At 37.9% G+C, this 18,283-nt stretch overlaps 3 protein-coding genes across 4 annotated transcripts; 1 reads left to right on the forward strand and 2 right to left on the reverse strand.

Moving 5' to 3' along the window:
* The first annotated feature begins 1,140 nt into the window (after positions 1–1,140).
* LOC110904256 (endonuclease MutS2) lies at positions 1,141–5,203 on the forward strand. The gene is made up of 16 exons (XM_022150092.2): positions 1,141–1,687; positions 1,770–1,853; positions 2,024–2,074; positions 2,268–2,324; positions 2,398–2,480; positions 2,567–2,690; positions 2,762–2,821; positions 2,900–3,079; positions 3,155–3,241; positions 3,330–3,605; positions 3,725–3,772; positions 3,887–4,100; positions 4,191–4,294; positions 4,402–4,472; positions 4,545–4,843; positions 4,912–5,203. Exons 1-16 carry the CDS (start codon positions 1,208–1,210, stop codon positions 5,058–5,060), a joined length of 2,367 nt encoding a protein of 788 aa, XP_022005784.1. The 5' UTR covers positions 1,141–1,207; the 3' UTR covers positions 5,061–5,203.
* A 1,092-nt stretch (positions 5,204–6,295) lies between these two features.
* On the reverse strand, positions 6,296–11,028 carry LOC110904257 (protein GAMETE EXPRESSED 3). Of its 2 annotated transcripts, XM_022150093.2 has the most exons (10): positions 10,860–11,028; positions 10,600–10,787; positions 10,172–10,501; positions 9,837–10,083; positions 7,833–8,117; positions 7,654–7,743; positions 7,534–7,566; positions 7,400–7,459; positions 7,185–7,327; positions 6,296–7,071 (listed from the first exon to the last, which is right to left on the reverse strand). In XM_022150093.2, exons 1-10 carry the CDS (start codon positions 10,948–10,950, stop codon positions 6,556–6,558), a joined length of 1,983 nt encoding a protein of 660 aa, XP_022005785.1. In that variant the 5' UTR covers positions 10,951–11,028; the 3' UTR covers positions 6,296–6,555. The 2 variants fall into 2 exon arrangements, with proteins under 2 accessions (XP_022005785.1, XP_022005786.1); XM_022150094.1 differs by lacking the exon at positions 10,860–11,028 and having other exon boundaries at positions 10,632–10,719.
* Positions 11,029–11,880: 852 nt separating this feature from the next.
* On the reverse strand, positions 11,881–15,592 carry LOC110904259 (probable isoprenylcysteine alpha-carbonyl methylesterase ICMEL2). Its single transcript, XM_022150095.2, has 9 exons — positions 15,155–15,592; positions 14,078–14,154; positions 13,902–13,971; positions 13,657–13,812; positions 13,323–13,562; positions 13,151–13,216; positions 12,518–12,661; positions 12,342–12,432; positions 11,881–12,260 (listed from the first exon to the last, which is right to left on the reverse strand). Exons 1-9 carry the CDS (start codon positions 15,331–15,333, stop codon positions 12,099–12,101), a joined length of 1,185 nt encoding a protein of 394 aa, XP_022005787.1. The 5' UTR covers positions 15,334–15,592; the 3' UTR covers positions 11,881–12,098.
* Between the last annotated feature and the right edge of the window lie 2,691 nt (positions 15,593–18,283).

The following is an 18,283-nucleotide window of genomic DNA, read 5'->3' on the forward strand; positions in this document are numbered from 1 at the left end:
TTCAGGTGGGGACCACATGGTTTATTATAAACATATCCCTTCTTTCTCTCTCTCGTTCAGTATACCCACCAGCACCCACCACTACCCTCCACCGGAGAACCACCACCACCAACACCACCGCCGCTGCCGCCTACCGCCTCCAATCATTGCCTCTTCAGCCAATCAACCACCACTTAATCCGCCACCATCCACAGACCATCAAATAAATATAAACAAACACTTTGTTTCTTAAATCAATGAAGGCCGGCACGGAGTAACGAACCACTCTGTTTCTTAAATATAAACAGAAGATAAAGAGCCATTTTCATTCACTTCACGAGAACTCATAATCCATTAGCGCCTATTTATTAATTTCATAATCAGATTCTCAATCGCTTCACGAGAACTCATAATCCATTAGCGCCTATTTATTAATTTCATTTCAGTTAGGGTTAGGGTTTAGAAAATTTTCCTATTTCTAATCAACGCACTGTAAATGGGGAACAAAATCACCGATGAACTGATCGCAACAGTTCAATCGATCGTAGGTCCAGATTACTAAAAAATGGATGTAGTCAGAGCTCTTCACATGGCGAACAATGACGCAACTGCTGCAATCAACATCATATTCGACACTCCAAGCTTCAAACGATCGGAACCTCCTAAGGTTGTAAGCCGTAACACTACTACTGCAAACACACAGGATGCGGTTGTGCGTTCAAAGCCGAACAGCAGCGGCAATCGTGTTGTAAAAGATGAACCGAGTACTAGTAGGGCAGTGGGGAGTGGAGTTAGGACTGCAAACGACGTCGTTAGTGGTTTGATGAGAGTAGTAAGTGGTGGTTGTGACGATGGTTGTAGTGGTCAGTGATGATGGCGGCGGTGGAGGTGGAGGTGACGGTGGTGGTGGTACAAGAGAGAGAACAGGGATGAAGAGAAAGGGATAATATGTGGGTGTATATATTTTGTTTTATGATAAGGGTATTTTTGTAATTTCACACCTACTTAACACCAAAAACTAACCCCCATCCGTTTCAGGGACTATCCGGGAACAAAAATTGAAAACTTGGGGACTATTCAGGTAATTTTAGAAAGTTGGGGACTATAGGTGAAAAAAGGCGAAACCACAGGACTATCCGGGCATTTTTCTCTTAATTAAATGAAACAGAAGTTGTAACAGTTGGGAGTGGATATTGGGGATTGGAGGTAGAGAAGAGAAGATAAGAGAATGATTTCATCATTATCATTATTATGTAGCTGTAGTATGATTACAACGCGATTCAAATGGAGGGCGAGGGCTTTCCAAAAAAGCCCTAATGTTGAAACTACGCTCAAGGTGCTCCAGTGGGACTCGCTCTGCGATTCCGTCGCTTCATTTTCCGGCACCTCCTTCGGCCGCCAAGCCACCAAGGCAGAGTTATGGCGTTTGGATCAGTCATACCAACAGAGTTTGAGGCTGTTGGAAGAGACTAACGCTGCCGTTGAAATGCACAAACACGGTGGCTGTGTCATGGATTTCACCTCCATCGATCTCGCGTTGGTCAAGTCTGCAATACAGCATGCTCACAGGGGCTTTCCTCTTGATGGAGTCGAAGCAATAGCCCTTGCAGCCATGCTACACTTGGCTGACTCATTGCAGGTTACTCTTAAAGAGGCAATAAAGGAAGACTCAGACTGGCTACAGCGTTTCATGCCTGTTGCTGAAATGGTACTACTACTTTTGTATTTAATAACAATTTACAACCCCTTTCGTTTCTCTCAAATTTAACATGCTTGCTTGTTACTTACAGATCATGGATATGCCTGTTAGTCACCCACTCATAAAGTTCATACAAAAACTTGTAGACGAAGATGGCTCTGTAAAAGATTCTGCGGTATGCCACTTTCGTCTCTCTTAATTTGTTTACTAGGTTGTTATTTCTCTACTGTGTATATATAGGAGCCATCAGTATAAGCTTCCATTCTGTTTTTACAAAAATAGTCTGAACAAGTGCCAATGTATATTCTTGCCTTAACTAACCCCCCTCACTCCCCGATTTTGCAGAGTCCTGCCTTGAAACGATCTCGTGAACAAGTGCGGTTGCTTGAAAGAAAGGTTCCATTTATTTTTCTCCATCCTAATATTTACTTTTTGATGATGAATCAAGTTCAACACGTATCATACATTAGCCCAATCTAAAGCATAGAAAGCATGGTGGTGGAGTATGTGCATGGTCCAATAAATACCTCCAAGAACATTACTATATTATGTAAATGAGGAATCTGATTCACTTATCCTTCTTATCCAGTTATACCAGTTGATGGAAAGTCTAATCAGTAAGGAGATGAAAGAAACATCATCTGTGGTAGGTAACATATCTGTGTTTCATTCTTGTGGTTGAATGGTTCTACCCACATCTTTATTTCTTACTCTTCTAGGAAGTAAGCAACACTGATGGAAGATGGTGTATAAAATCCGGAACTGACATAAAAAAAAGCTTTGACGGTCTATTGTTATCAAGGTGAATCGCATGCTAGCCTAATGGTTGCACATGTCAAGTTCAACATAAATTAGCCCACTCTTGAGAGATAAAATAGTGTGTTGTAGTGGTTCAGGCACAGGAAGCCTTGTGGAACCACTTTCTGCTGTTCCATTGAATGATGAGTTGCAACAGGCAAGAGCTTCGGTAACCAAGGCTGAGGCTGATGTGCTTTTGCAAATAACACACAAGGTAACTCAATCAATATCCGTTATCATTTTCTTCTCTTGCTGTGTTTTCATATTTATTTTATTCCTGTGCAGATGCAAACAGATATTGAGGACATTGAAAATCTGTTCAATGCGATAATCCAATTAGATGTGGTTAGCATCTATCTCTGACCCTCGCAAGTTCTGTAGTTAGACTTTGTGTAATTGGGTACCACAACTGAACAAATGCAGATCAATGCTCGGGCGACATATAGTATTTCATTTGGTGGCACTTATCCGGATCTAATTTTATCCTCTGAGGAACAAGCGAAATGGAAATTGTTTCTGCCAAAAGCTTATCATCCTTTGTTACTTCAACAACACCGACAAAAATTGCACAATGCTATGAAGGATGTCAGTGAAGCTACTGCTGTAAGTGGCATAACTAAATATGGCTAAAATCTATATGCTTAGCAATAACGTGAAACTACTCAAATATTTGAGTAGGAAATTAGAAGGAGAAGGCAGCAGGTAGGGATTGCCACTCAGAGAGAGGAAGAAACATATGCAAGGCTCTCCTCTTTAGAAAGCCAGGTAACCGTTTGAGACTTTGAGATGATGAATAGATTACAGCTTTTGATCTTTCTGTTCAGAACGTTCATTCAATGTTGTGAGTTTTCAGGTTGCAACATTAAAACAATCGTCCCCTGTTCCTGTAGATATATGTGTTGCGCAGAAAACAAGAGTTCTGGTCATAACTGGCCCAAACACTGGGGGAAAGACCATTTTATTAAAGACAGTAGGGTTGGCTGCTATGATGGCAAAATCAGGACTTTTTGTGCTGTCATCTGAACCTGTGAGGATGCCATGGTTTGATTATGTGTTTGCGGATATCGGTGATGAACAATCCCTGTCTCAGTCTTTGTCTACCTTTTCCGGCCATTTGAAACAAACTAGTGTAAGTTATGTTCCAGAATGCTCATTTACTTGCTACTTGTTGTGAAGTGGTGGTTGTTTGCTTCCAGTATATATAGCTGACTAAATCGAAAAGTTGTTTCTTGTATGCATATATTTCAGGACATACTCTCAAGTTCATCAAGTCGGTCATTAGTGCTCTTAGATGAGGTATAATCTCTTATCAGCTGAATTCTTGATCATCTTAATTATGCTCACATCTAGTCTGTTTGACAACAAGTATAGTAGAGCATAATTACTTGAGGATTTTATATTTTAATTTAGGTTGGTGCTGGTACAAATCCTCTAGAAGGAGCCGCTTTGGGAATGTCACTCCTGGAATGCTTTGCTGAATCTGGAGCATTGCTCACAATGGCTACCACCCATCATGGTGAACTTAAAACCCTCAAGTACAGCAACGATGCGTTTGACAATGCATGCATGGAGTTTGATGAAGCCAACCTGAAACCCACATACAGAGTTCTTTGGGGAATTCCAGGTTCTGTCTATTGTTAGCTTTTCATTTCTACCTGTGAATATTTGCAGCAGTAGTAGCTAGTTAGTTAATATATCGATGCATGCAATGCAGGGCGGTCTAATGCAATAAACATAGCTGAAAGGCTAGGACTCCCTAATGTGGTTGTAGAAAATGCTCGTGACCTTCATGGAACGGCTAGTGCAGAGATTAATCAGGTGACCGTCCATTGCAACTTGAGTACCAAGCATTATGTGAATGTTTATGCTGTTGCAGATATTATTTCGGGTGACTGTATAATTTCTTGATTCTTATTGACATGTAGGTTATAGAAGATATGGAGAATTTGAAGCAGAAAGTTGATGAGCATATTCATGAAGCGCGCAATCATCTAAGGTGAGGAATAGAAATCAATGGCGGGTTGGTTATTAGAGTATACCTGCTAATGAATGCTACTACATGTGTCAGACTTGGTAGGGAACTTTACAGAAAACTAGTTATTAGCGAGGGTAGGATAAGGGAACATGGCAGCAGTCTTAAATACAGAAAAATCCAAGAAATATCAGAAGCCGGAAAAGTAGCGCGTTCAATACTTCACAAGAGAGTGAGGCAGCGTCGTGCATCCCCAACCTCAAATTTAGCAGCTGCTTCTAAGCCAGAAAATGAAAATGAGCGTATGCTGGCATCCTTTACGAGCGGTCAGTCTACTACACGTACAGAAAAAGATACAGCAGCAGTAATGTTGAATGACAAGCAGCAGCCATCAGGTACTTGTCAATCACAATCTTATAGACTACTTACCTAATAACTAATGTATGACAAATCCAACTTGCAGGAAAAATTGTCAAGTCAGGTGATACGGTGCATGTTTCTAAATTTAACAAGAAAGCAACCGTACTGAAAGTAGATCCTTCTAAGCAAGAAATACTAGTTCAGTTGGGGAACATCAAGATGAAGTTGACGCTAGCGGATATTTTGATTTGACAGGAATCTGCACCAATTAGACACATCTGTTTTCTTAGTTTTCATATATGGCTTTCAACTTCATAAACATTTAATTGGACAATGCAATGTGCATATACAAAAAGTAATATAGCTCCAGTTGAATCAAGTGATTAAAACCAAAATATTTTTGGTCAATTTTATTTTCATTTTTCGACGTTTAAAATAGCATGAAGAAGAATAATGAATATTTCTAGTACATACAACCCAGAAATCTGTTGAAGGCATTATTGTCATATTGTAGATAGTTTCCGAAAAGAACATGAAATCGTATCGTGTGTTTAATGGAGGTAGCTCAAGTTAGGAATTTCCCCATTATAGTTGGATGTGTCAGCACATGAAACTGAACTTAATGGCAGTAAAGAAAAATAATGCAAAACTTTCAAGTCTTTTTTACTCTAGGTACTGCTTCATCTCCCATACGCGAAAGCATTACAGGCCCAGAGCTTGATGTTGGTGTGTGCAAATGGTTGATGAATCGGCGCTTCCACTACAATGACAGAGGTCGAAACTCGAAAGTCTTTGGAACAAGAGAAGCAAGGGTGGCCAAGGACTTCGTACGGGAGATGATGTACTTGGAGGGGATACGAATTATAAATGACACAACCAAGATTAAGACGACCATGATGTACTTGAATGATACTATGACATTGTGGTGGACATGATGTGCAGACACCGGAGGAAGTGCATCAACAAAACACATGATGAGGTTGTTTAATGCTCAAGAGGAAATTTTATTCGGTTATTGCCAAGTACAAGGTAAAGAGCCGTCTACGCACACTCACGAGAGGATGCAAGAGTATAGAAAAGACTTCACGGCCTAAACACTCAAGAGACCAAATCTTTCGAACAAGGATTCCATGTCCTACATTTTCAATGGGTTACAAACATGCGTCAAGACATAGCCAAGGATGGCATCACTACATAAGCCTAACGATGAAGACAAAGCTCGAATTAAGTCGAACTCCAATATTTTGGAAATATCCTTAAAGTAGAGTCTAGTAGACAATAAACCTAGTTTTAAACATTAAAAATGTAGAATTTACTCGCAATTGAGTTTATAGCATAACTGAAATCCAATGGTTCTTCTAACAACTTGTGATCACATTGATATAGGCAAAAGATCATGTAAAAGAGAGTTAATTTCTATAAAGTGTAGGAGAGAGTTTTAGTTATTGATCAAGTAATCTAATGGTTGAGATTAAGTGATTCCCAAATGCAGAATTCACGTCTTAACGCATTGATAGTAATTGGTACACAGAGGTCACCCATTGCAATATTTCGAAGATCGTTGTCCACTAGATAGCATGGACACTAAAACTATTCGGAGGAGAGGGTGATGAGATTCAGCAAAAGTGTTAAATCAATCATACCCTTAAAAGACACTTTACAGGCAAGAAGTCATGCTGTTTAAACTACTAAACAAACCATCATTACAATTCAAGAAACACAACCTAAAAAGTTCTGCAGTAAGCATTTACGTGCTACTACCGACATTCCTGGTTAAAGAAATCGATCTCTTTCGCATACTAGTGCCACCAGTTTGCAGATCATCTCCCTCATCATCAATCTTCACTCCTTGTGCTTCAACAATTGCCTCATGTTCACCGTCATCATCACCATCACTAGCGCTTTCTGGTTCCATTAAAGCCTTCCCCTTTGACTCCGTCTTTTCGTCAATGCTGCTATAGTCCTCTGAAGAAGCGTCACTAATTGTATGGAAGATAGTTGCACTCTCTTTCTGCCCACTTTTGGGAGAAAAACTCTTTGTTTTCTTATCATCGGAGAGCGGTATTAGTGACAGTGACTTTGGACTTGTTGCATCTCTTCCCAAACTGTATGTGGTTGAGAGCTTTCTCGTTATAACTTCGCGTTCTTTAACCAAATCCCCGAGTTTTTCTAGCATTTCATTGGTTGATGATCCCTCTGCTGTTTTTTTCTCGAGCTCAGTGATTGTTCTATCACATACCTTCTTCTGCAGCCGAAGCGAACTCTGCAAAACAACAACATACAGTGGTTTATTAACGATGTTGTGCTTCTATTTTTGTCGTATAGAATTTACATTCAAACACTAATTAATGGAAAGAAAAAGAAATGGTTGCTTACTCTCTTTTCGAGAAAGTTTCTAAGATTTTGATTTCGAAGCTTCTTTTTTCTCCAAAATACACAGCAAAATTGTACTAGTGCTGCTAGTAATATCAACAGAATTGTTTCATAGAAGAGAAATAATTTGATTGCTTTCTCATTACCTGTGAAAAACGAAGTACGAGTGTCGATTAATATAACGGGATGTAAAAAACGAACTTGAGTGGTAAGTTTACCTGTGTAGATGCTAACTTTCTTGATGTCCATCAATGAACAGCTTGATGCAAGTTTCTGACCTGTCGAATTAAAACAACATTCAGATTAACTGACCGAATTATAATAAATAATAATTATCTATGAGGTTTGTTACGTGTGCTAAAGCATGAAAGCCGATTTCCAGTATCTGCATCAGAATGAAAAAAAATGAAGTTGTAAGCTCAATCATATACTAATTCAACATGATAATCTCTCAAGAACAATAAAAACTTACTGGAAATAGAAAGAAAAGCAAGAAGCATTCTTTCGTCCACAACAAAACGCCTTAAATCACTATCGGGAAACAAGCTTGATACCACCGAACCTATGAATAATAAAAGGTCAAATAATATCATTGTCGGTTTTACGTTTGTAATACAAGTCAAGCGTTTGATGACTTTGAGAAAACCAGACCACTAGGATAGCTTTCAAACCAAATAACCGATCCTGTTGAAGGAACCAGCAATGTGACAACAGTCTTTAACGGTGTCATTGCTGAAACATAAGTGTTTTCGTCATTAGCACGGCTAATCTTTCTATCGAATTTTGTCTGAGACATATAAACTGCATAGCCAGAACAATCAAGAACCGCCTGTTGAACCACAGTATCTAGATTCTTTCTGTGGAAGAACTTCCTTACAACCCCAGATGGTGAAATCGAGTACAGAAATCCGTCTAACGAACCCATAGATATCCAACCTGCAAGTCAACCAAATTTATATATAATTTAAATTAATAATAAACAAACCTCACCCAACAGAAGGATATATCATATATGCTTAGAGCTGCAAATGAAAACTGAACGTTCAGCGAACAGTTGTTTGTGTTTGTTTGTTTAATAAATAAATGAACACGAACAAGAAATTTCGTTCATTTGGTTAAATGAATGACATGAACAGAGGCCGCGTTCGTTCATTTATGTTCGTGGACGTTTGATAACGTGTTCGGTTATGTTCGAGAGCTTTTTTTTTGAACGGTGACTTTCTTTTTGAGTGACTCAATGTCACACCGCCTAAACGGCGGCCCTAGCCAAGATCTGCCCAGACTACGTTGTCTTAACCGGGCCCGCGCTGGGTTGGTCAGACTTGGTTACGGCGTTCCCCCGGAAACCGCACTGCCGCCACACGAGATGCCTCGCTGAAGTAACAGCCAGATAAAAACCGGGGTGCGGCTCAGGATCGAACCCCCCTCGGTGGGTTTGTCACCATCATTGCCCAACATCCATCCCAATATGACACAAGTGGGAATTGAACTTGAGTCTCCGTTGGAAAACCCAAGTCTCCTACCACTAGGCCACAAATATGTGTTTTTAATTTTTATATTATATGTAAATATTTAAAAAATTCCAACAAATAAAATATTTTATTATATATTATGTCATTGAACGCTTGTTTGTGTTCGTTTGTTTCATTTTTGTTCATGAATATTGGTTTATGTTCATTTGTGTTCATGAACATTTGTTTGCTAAAATTATCAAACGAACATAAACAAACACAAAAACGTTCATTTCCTCAACGAACGAACACGGACAAAAAATCTTGTTCGGTAAGTGTTCATAAACTGTTCGTGACCACATATATTTTCTTAACAAACGAACATGAACAAGGTCTTGTTCGTGCTCGGTTCATTTGCAGCAGGGCCGTCCCCGAGAATGATAAAATACTTTTGGGCCCTGTGCGGAACAAAAAATTTGGGCCCATCCCTATAATATAAACTCATCAGTCATATATCAAAAACCACAATACGACTATAATTGTTAGAAAATAAATAAAAGAAAAGTAGTGTAGCAAAAAGAATTGAATATATGTAAACATATCCAAATTAGTTTGGCAACACGAATCTTTTCATATAAATAAAAAAATAGAACTAGATATTGAGTTTTTCTAAGTTTATATTGTAAATGGTTAAATGAGAAATAAAAAACCTACAAGAAAACATGTAAAGTTTGTTACGTAAATGATTAAATGAGAAGAAAAAATGAATGAACTTGCCAATTTGTGGAGGCCCAAATTTAGATGTGAAAAATCAAAATGAAAATTAAAATATAAGCTTGAAAAATTGAAATTGGTGTGACTATTGATAAAACAAGGTGAAAAAAATCAGCCCCTTCAACAAAAACAAAACATGAATTAAAAATGAATAACAAAAACAAAACAAGAACTAAAAAAGAAAAAAATGACTGGGGGATTCAAACCCGGAATCTCCGCTTCAGGTTAATTGCTGCAGCCATTGAGCAAAAGGAGTAATTTATATATTTCTTTCTACAGCAAATTTATATATAAAATGTATATTATTTTGTAAACGATTTTGGGCCCCTAAATGTTTTGGGCCCTGTGCGATGGCACCTCTTGCACAGGCCCAAAACCGGCCCTGATTTGCAGCCCTGTAATATATAATATGCTTAATAACTTAAATTACCCCTATTATCAGCAACTGGTGCAGAGTCTTGTGTGCTTAACGGCCCAATAACTTTCTGCCATTTAACGGATCCTGTCAACACATCTAGCGCAACAATAATGGATCTTTCTGGCACAGTGGCATACAGCAAACCATTGTTTCCAGCGGTTATAGTGAAATTCCTATCCAACCAGCTTAAATCCTGTATCCACTTAAACCGACGAGTGCGAATCGACACTGAATAAACTTCTCCTTGATTATTCGCAACCTGCAACACTAAAAAATATGAACACTACCACATAACCTTAACACTAACATTCACTAACAAACGAAGATCAAGATCAAACGGTGCTTACATAAATATTAGCATCACACAGATCAATCACAGGGACCGAAATAAAAAAACACCCTATGAAACCCCTTCTACAACCTTGACGGTAACCCGTTGGATTAACAGCCGGTCCTATACTCCACTTTAGTCTCCCATCATACCTGTAACCAAACAGTCCCCTTCTCTCTATAGCAACAATAACATAGGAACTAGATATGCTGACCGCAAGCCCGATAATCTTATTCAACCCTTGGACACCTGTTTCCGGGCCCAAGAACACTTCCCATGCGGATTCATTAGCTCGTATCTTCATAGTATTGATTTTTAGTACTCTATTTTCCGCGATCATATATATCTGCGGAATCAACAACCACCATAACCATTCATCAGTAACAACTGTAATTTTGTAAACTAACAAACAGTATGCTAAAGTTTTAATAATGTGCTTGCTACCTTTCTTGAAGCACCAAGAACAGGTGTCATACCAGGATTGCATGTGTGATTGAGAGGTATTCTATTTATAATTGAACCATTGTTGTTAAATACAAGTATAGTCTTTTCCAGACATGTATATATCTTTTCTTCATCAGTGATCAAAGGGTATGAGAGCCTAGTTTCGGGTTTCGGAATGCGCGGTGGACCTAAAAAGAAATTGTATCATAAGTTTACAACATAAAACATGCGAATTAAAACACACTCAAAGAGAAACTTACCTGTAATCCAGTGTTGAGATGAATCAGAAGAAATTAATGGGATCATGTAGAGTGTAAGAATGTGAGTAAGAATTTTGAGAATGGGGGACATGATTGGGTGAAGATCGAAAAGTTTCTAGGGTTTTCATTGTAAGATTTTCAAAAAGAGGAACGGTTATTTAACTGCCGCTGGTTGGCGGGGAAATCTTAGATACCCAAGGGATTAATCATTAAATTTTGTGATAAAAAAAACTTAACATACCAAATTTTTAATTTTTTGTATTATTTATATTGGGGGTGCTAAACTGGTTGTGTTTGTGGGATGGCAGGTCCAACCTAACACCAACCTGGAAATTTGACACGAACCTAAACCTGAATGTTAGGTTAGACGGATGAACCCGAACATGACACGGAAATTTGTAGGTTGACCCGGACATTGCCTATTTGACCCGTTTTTTTTCTCGCATATTAAAACTCTAAATTTACATTTTTACAACAAAAAAATAGAAAAAAAATATATAAAAACAATTACAATTTATTTATAGGTTTATGTCAAATTCTCTTTTAAGTTTTAGATTTTGCAAAAAAATAGCAAACCAATTTAATGTATGACTTAAAAAATAAAATAAAAAATAAATGGGTTAAACAGGTCAACCCACGAATCCATCAGGTTGACCCGAACCTGACCCGTTTAGCTAGATAGGTTTGCAGATCCAACTCGAAACTGACCCGAATCTGTTTATACTAAACCCAAACCCACAAATTTCATGTTGGGTTTGTGTTGTGTTAGAAGTTCACACCCATGTTCTTTAACCATCAGCACTAGACACGTTCGCGATGTTCATAAGTGATAAGTCAAGAATGAGGTGCTAACTTATATGCATTTTTGTTTTAAGTTAAAAATGTCTTATCATAGATCAACCGGTCTACAAAAGGCTGGATGTAAGATCTCTATACTATGTTAAATTTGTTACTCAACATTGAAATTAAATTTGTATCATGATCATTTTAATCTTCTTTTAGAGGAACGCAGAATGATAAGTTTGATTGAAGGTGCGTATAATATAAAACCGGTTTATAATGAAGTAAAGCACCCAAGATTTTAATTTACGAAACAATGATTTCAATGTATATACAGCATTCCAAACTTCAAATCCACTATAATATCAAATAGCGCGTTTTCACTTCAGCAGATTGAACTAAAATTCGCTGGGGCCCGATTGCAGCAGCTTCCGTGTTAAATCTACAAACTGGGTTGGCTTAAAAGGGGCTCACTATGCCAGCTAACTTCAACAAGAGTTCTGGACAAAGTCGTTTTCTTGGAGGCGCCATAGCAACCTTAGCAAGCGCATCAACATCACCAGCATGTATGTAATCGACTATATAGTCAAATAGCTCGTCTTTACCACCTCTTAGAGGATCCTGTACGGTTCGACAGAAATCCGAAATTAAGTTAAAGTTGTCAAAAAAAGATTATGTTCCAAACATAAAATGTACACTTACTTGAACAAATAAATCTGTATGGGTTTTTCCTTTGTATAGTATTAGATCAGCTGGCACACCAATTCTCTTGAGAGTCTCCACAAAAGTTATACTGTTAAATATTTAAAACTGATCATGTATAACAGTTTAAAAAGTAATAAATGAAATACGAGTATTGACTTTTGAGGGAGTCAAACCTTGCATGTGGTGGTATTGTGAAATCTTCCGTACCATGAAAAAGGATAATACGGGGCAGGATAGAAAAAGCGTTTTTAACACTGGGATCCTCAACAAACATTTCAGGGGAAAATTGTTTCAAAGATTCTTCACCTTCCATTATACTGTCATAACATGTTAGTATGTGTGAAAGCAATGGCGGAAACAAACCAATTCAAAGGGTATGCTAGTAGAGTATTTGAGGAAAATAAATAACAAGTAAAATGCCATTTCCGTCCCTGAGGTTTGGCTGGTTCTGCGACTTTCTTCCAAAGGTTTGTTTTTCCGCATGCGGATCCAAAAGGTTTGAAATCTTGCCATTTTCATCCGGCTCATTAACTCCATCCATTTTTCTCCATTAAGTCAGGGGTATTTCCGTTATTTTTGTTAACTTAAAGAGCAATTCGGCTCATTAACTCCATCCATTTTTCTCCATTAAAGACGGAAACACCCCTGAATTAACAGAGAAGACGGATGGAGTTACCGAGACGGATGAAAATGACAAGATTTCAAACCTTTTGGATCCAGATTCGGAAAAACAAACCTTTGGATGAAAATCGCATGCCAAACCTCAGGGACGAAAATGACATTTTACTCTAAATAATATCAAGTACCTTAGAAATATAGAGCGGTGGAGACCTCGTCGTTCAAAATGTTCAATTAGATTGGGTAGATGGTACCTGTCGAGTTGCACGAAATAATAATTTATAAACCAGTACATCTTGATTAATTTGGTTAATGAGATTAGTTAAAAGATAACAAATAGTTTTAAGAGATAATATTTACACTCCGGATAAACCAAAATACGCTTTAATCTGGGAAATACTCCATGATATGCTATCCCCTTTAAATTCCTTGATTGCCTGCTGAAAGAGTGCACAAGAAGAAATATGTGCACCAGCTGACTGTCCCATTAGATAAATCCTATTTGGATCACCACCGTATTCCGATATATTTTTGCAAACAAAAGATATTCCTTGAGAAACATCTTCAACCATATCGCTGATTGTACCCTGAGGAAAGTTCCTACATGCAAGATTCATGCAAAACAAATCTTGGTTTAAATTATCTAGTCTTCAGAAGATTTGATGGCAAATGATAGCTGGGTTTATCGAGTCACCTGTAATCAATGGATGCTACAATGATATCTCTTTGTGCTAATTGAAGGCCTAAAAGGGCACCCCATGCTTTATACCCTATGATCCATGCTCCACCGGTCACAAAGATGACTACTGGTTTTGGACTATCTATGTTATTCGGTAAGTACAGATCCAACCTAAGGAACAAATTTGCATTCGCTGATATGTTTAGGCTAAATGCATGTACAAACATAACGTGCCTACCCAAAATCACAAGCCAACTTACCTATTTCTAGGCTGATCACCATAAATTATACTTCTACGGACTTGGCTTGAAACACAAAATTGATATACGACTGAAGACATGTAATGGGGAAAGTTAGCTTGCAAAATGTGATAACTTGAATTAAACATTAAAGATTGAAATGTTATATGTAAAAAGTAGCCGATCACCAAACAAACCTCTGAGGAAGCCGGGCATCAAAAGCATTGCATAAAGTAGTAGGGCAAGAAGCCTCAGCATCCACCGGCGGCCTAACCTGGGAGAAAATATATGATTATAAAAGAATTTTAATACTAAGGGGGGACGGGCACCCCGTTGTCCGGCATTCATCACGCGTGGAAGGAAAACGAACACCGCTGCCGCCCATCTTTTAACGCATGATATGTTAAACGTGTGGCCACTATCACGCGTGAAATGTGTGAGGGAAATTGTTGGGTTGTGAGGGAGATTGTTGGGTGTGGTGAGTGATGGGCATTTCCACTAAAATCCATCACTAGTGATGGAATAATGTTTGATGACATGGCGGAATTTGATTGGATGTTGTGAGTGATGAGTGTGTGGTGAATGATGGGCGCCCCTACCCCCTAAATAAGTGTACATTTACTAGACTTATTACCTAATTGTTTATTCATGACCTACTACAAACTATTGAAGGCCACATTCTATAGTCAAAACCATATTTATGGAAATATAAGATGATGTAGTGATGCAGCTTTTAGACCCAACAAATATCTCAAAACTACACTGCTTTTAATAAAGTTATCCTAAAGTTTTAACATCTTAACCCAAATTGTGATCCAGTTGCAGATTCATATTTGGTGTTGATCTGTGATTATCACACCAGAGAGTCATATCTTTGGCCATCACTTGCCTAATTCATGTTTGTTGACCAGTTAGAAAGTTCTCTTGTGCATTCAAGTAAGTAATTCTGTTCACATTTAGCAAAATAGTTGGGTAGGGTAAATTACTCTTATATGCACCTAAACCACCAGAACTGACTTTTCACTAACTAGACGACATAATAGAAGCGTCATCATTGCTACAATCAAACTAAAAGTATCTAGAAACCAGTAAGGTTCATGCTCTGTTTAATTAATTTATTATTATTATTATGAATTTATTTGTGTGTGTGTGTGGATCAGAATACGTCAAATAGCAACGACTATTAATCTATTATACAAACATTTCTCGAAACATGAAAAACTCTGTACAAACAAACGCTTCTCAAAATCAAATGATATGTAACGGAATTGTACCCTAGATATCGGAGGAGAGTAAAGGCAAGACGAGACATCAAATAAGTTTCACTAGCAGCATGTCCGATATCGCGACTAAACGATTGCGATCGACTGAAACACGCCGGCGAAGCATTGCCGGAGATTCTCCCTGTGGTGGTGGTGGTCCTGCAGCGTAAGGAATCAGAGGTGGTCTTCATATCTACAAGAGGATGTGGATAATTTAACCGGCGATGAGTTGTGAGAAATTTGAACGAATGGATGAAGAATTTGAAAGGTGGAGAGCTATTGGTTGGTATTTATCGGTTACGTGAAAGCAAGTTACACTATATGGCATTCTTGTTACGGGGATTTGATTAGGGTTTGTGTTTCAAATTGATTTGTGTGTTTGGGGAAAAACCAAAAGGTGTAGTTTGATACTTCACCCCACAAATGATCCAATGTGATTAACCGAATCTTGAAACTATTTTAAGTTATACCGTTATTTGATGACAAATATGCACCTTGGTTGTTTTTCTTCAACGCTCAACTAAATCACCGGATAAACATTCTGAGATGCGCTCAATCGAACAAATGCATTTCCTTCTCCACAACGGTCAGAGTTGGATGCATACCCAAGCCACAAAGCCACCAGTTTCAGGGAAAACCCGCCCGAAGGCCCACTGCGGTAAAACCCGGTTCATCTCGGTTTCGAACTGGCAACCTCCAGAGAAGTTTAGTTCTAAATTTCATTGTCACCACCAACGTCCTTCAAAGTGATACTATTGAGAGCTGAATTTGGGACCTCAAGGAGAGAAACAAATGACTAACTAATAGACCAACTTGTCAGGACCCTTGGTTGTTGTTGTTGTTGTTGCTGCTATTGTTGTCGTCATCTTGTTAAGAGCATGCACCTTGGTTACTCATAGGTGGGTGAAATTCGCGCTTGACGGCCGAGATGTTAAAATTTGTAAGTCGTTTTCGATGATTTGTATATTAGTGTGCAACTCACGTAGAAGTATTAATAAAAATAATTACACCATAACGGCAAGAAAAAAGGAAAAACAGTACAAAAACAAAATTTTGAAGAACCGTTGACAGCTTATACATTTATGCTTTGATAATTTGTGCATTATCATCAACAACTCGGTTTTAATAAAATTTACATCAAAATGTAGATAAATGGATGTCGTAACAGTATTTCAAAATTTTCTAAAATATCATATTTTAACAATTATAAAAGAAAAAACGGTATGTGTGAGTCATTTGTCATAACATTGTTGGTTAAAAATGACGATGGCAAAATTTTATAGTGTAAAAAAGCAAAGTTTAGAGGCGACCGTAATAAAAGTAAACTTAAAAGTAAGTTTTGGATTTTCAATATTTTTTGAAAATCGTTAAAGTAATATAGGTAGCATTATCAACTACTACAAGCTTAAGTTTATGACGTAAGAATTCAATAGTTCAGGTATTTTATTGGGCAAGATGAGCGGCAGCTTCAATAGTGCCTGGCACTCCCCTATTGGCCCAACAAATTTACGATTTTATCCCCCTTTAAAATTACGATTTTGTCATCAGTTAAAAATTATGTTTTCGCCCCCGTTTAAAAATAAATTTACGCTTATGCTCCCAGCTAAATATTTCAATTTTGCCCCCGGTAAAAAATTACGATTTTGACCCGTTTCAGTTTACAGTTTTGCCATTAGTTTTTTTCCCTTAAATTTACGATTTTGCCATCAGTTCAAAGTTATGTTTTTGCCCACGCTTAAAAATAAATTTGCGCTTTTACTCCCGGCTAAAAATTATAATTTTCCCATCGGCTAAAAATTACCATTTTGCCCGTATAAATTGATACTTTCGCCATTATTTTTTTTTCTCACAGCCAGGTTGCGATTTTGCCCTCAACTTAAATTTACATTTTTCCCATCGTTTTTGTTTGTTTTCCTGGTTAAATTACGATTTAGCCCCCAGTGTAAAATTACTGTCATGCCGGCAGCTTCCTGACACTTCCCCATTGGTCCATTTAGTTTACGATTTATCCCCGAATTAAAATTATGATTTCGCCCGCAGTTAAAAATTACGTTATTCCCATCATTTTAGTTTTTTTTTTTTTTGGCAAAACTATAAAGGTTTTTTTTTTAATTGGTTTACTCGATTTAATTTATTTTCGTGTCAAGGAGTTGCCTAACACTGACTCATTAGTCTTGAAAAAATAGAGTTTTGCCCTCAGTCCAAAATTACGGTCTTATCATCGTTTTTGTTTTTTTTTTCCTAGCAAAATTATATTAGTCTTTTTTTAATTGGTTGAGAATTATTCGACCGGTCTTATCATCGTTTTTGTTTTTTTTTTTTCCTAGCAAAATTATATTAGTCTTTTTTTAATTGGTTGAGAATTATTCGACCATCGCCTCGCAACGCGAGCGGGGCATATTATATACAGAATTTTGAAATTGGATGTTCGAAAATTGTAGAGAAGTCTAGACAGATTCTTCTTGTTTTCGATTGGAATGAGGAGTTGTCCAATATTTGAAGTAAACTAGTTTCGTCCGTTTTGTTAAATATTTGTTTAAATTAATATAATTTAAACCCAAAAAATGAATGTAAGTTTTTTTTAAACAAAAACCACAACAATATCATTCCACACGAAAAAAGGGCAATTACAAAGCAATGGCAGGTAGTCGGGCAACAAGTTGCGCCGCCACCCCTTATGAATAGAAAAACCAATTCTACTAAATACAAAGTTTGAAACCTTTAGCGACGAAGAATTACTATTAACGACTTTTTGAACCCGATTCAAAAGTCGCACAGCGTCAGGAGCGAGACCACCAAAGGTATCAAACGCAAACGGGATAAACACATGTTGATTCTCTAGGCAGACTTTCTCATGTTTTGCCACTTTGCTCACCTCTGCCTTGAGCACCGCTTGCCATACGACAAAGCCCTTGTCCTTGAGCCCGACAAGGGGGGAGACTCCAGTTAGATCTACACAAGCGTGTTTCCCCCCTTCCCATCCAAACACAAGGATGTCCGTCGGGCGTAAAGTGGACCTCCCCTCTACGGGGTCAGTCAGGAAATTTACTGGAGCCTCCTTTTTGGCAGAGATCCCGGCCCACTTAAGAACATCACATAACACATCTCTCACCCAATCATGCCGATATTTAAACACTGGTA

This window comes from Helianthus annuus, chromosome 14 (genome assembly GCF_002127325.2).
Source record: "Helianthus annuus cultivar XRQ/B chromosome 14, HanXRQr2.0-SUNRISE, whole genome shotgun sequence".
Classification (NCBI taxonomy): domain Eukaryota; kingdom Viridiplantae; phylum Streptophyta; class Magnoliopsida; order Asterales; family Asteraceae; genus Helianthus; species Helianthus annuus.

What these genes read in the sequence shown, in the direction of transcription:
- LOC110904256 (XM_022150092.2), top strand. Translation starts at nt 1,208, where the DNA reads ATGATTTCATCATTATCATTATTATGTAGCTGTAGTATGATTACAACG. An exon ending in CGATAATCCAATTAGATGTG is followed by an intron (nt 2,822 to 2,899) that starts GTTAGCATCTAT and finishes GAACAAATGCAG; the next exon opens with ATCAATGCTCGGGCGACATA. An exon ending in TGACAAGCAGCAGCCATCAG is followed by an intron (nt 4,844 to 4,911) that starts GTACTTGTCAAT and finishes TCCAACTTGCAG; the next exon opens with GAAAAATTGTCAAGTCAGGT.
- LOC110904257 (XM_022150093.2), bottom strand. Translation starts at nt 10,950, where the DNA reads ATGTCCCCCATTCTCAAAATTCTTACTCACATTCTTACACTCTACATG. An exon ending in ACCAGTTGCTGATAATAGGG is followed by an intron (nt 8,118 to 9,836) that starts GTAATTTAAGTT and finishes GTTGACTTGCAG; the next exon opens with GTTGGATATCTATGGGTTCG. An exon ending in GAAAGTTAGCATCTACACAG is followed by an intron (nt 7,328 to 7,399) that starts GTAAACTTACCA and finishes CGTTTTTCACAG; the next exon opens with GTAATGAGAAAGCAATCAAA.
- LOC110904259 (XM_022150095.2), bottom strand. Translation starts at nt 15,333, where the DNA reads ATGAAGACCACCTCTGATTCCTTACGCTGCAGGACCACCACCACCACA. An exon ending in GGTGATCAGCCTAGAAATAG is followed by an intron (nt 13,813 to 13,901) that starts GTAAGTTGGCTT and finishes TTTGTTCCTTAG; the next exon opens with GTTGGATCTGTACTTACCGA. An exon ending in ACAATACCACCACATGCAAG is followed by an intron (nt 12,433 to 12,517) that starts GTTTGACTCCCT and finishes AATATTTAACAG; the next exon opens with TATAACTTTTGTGGAGACTC.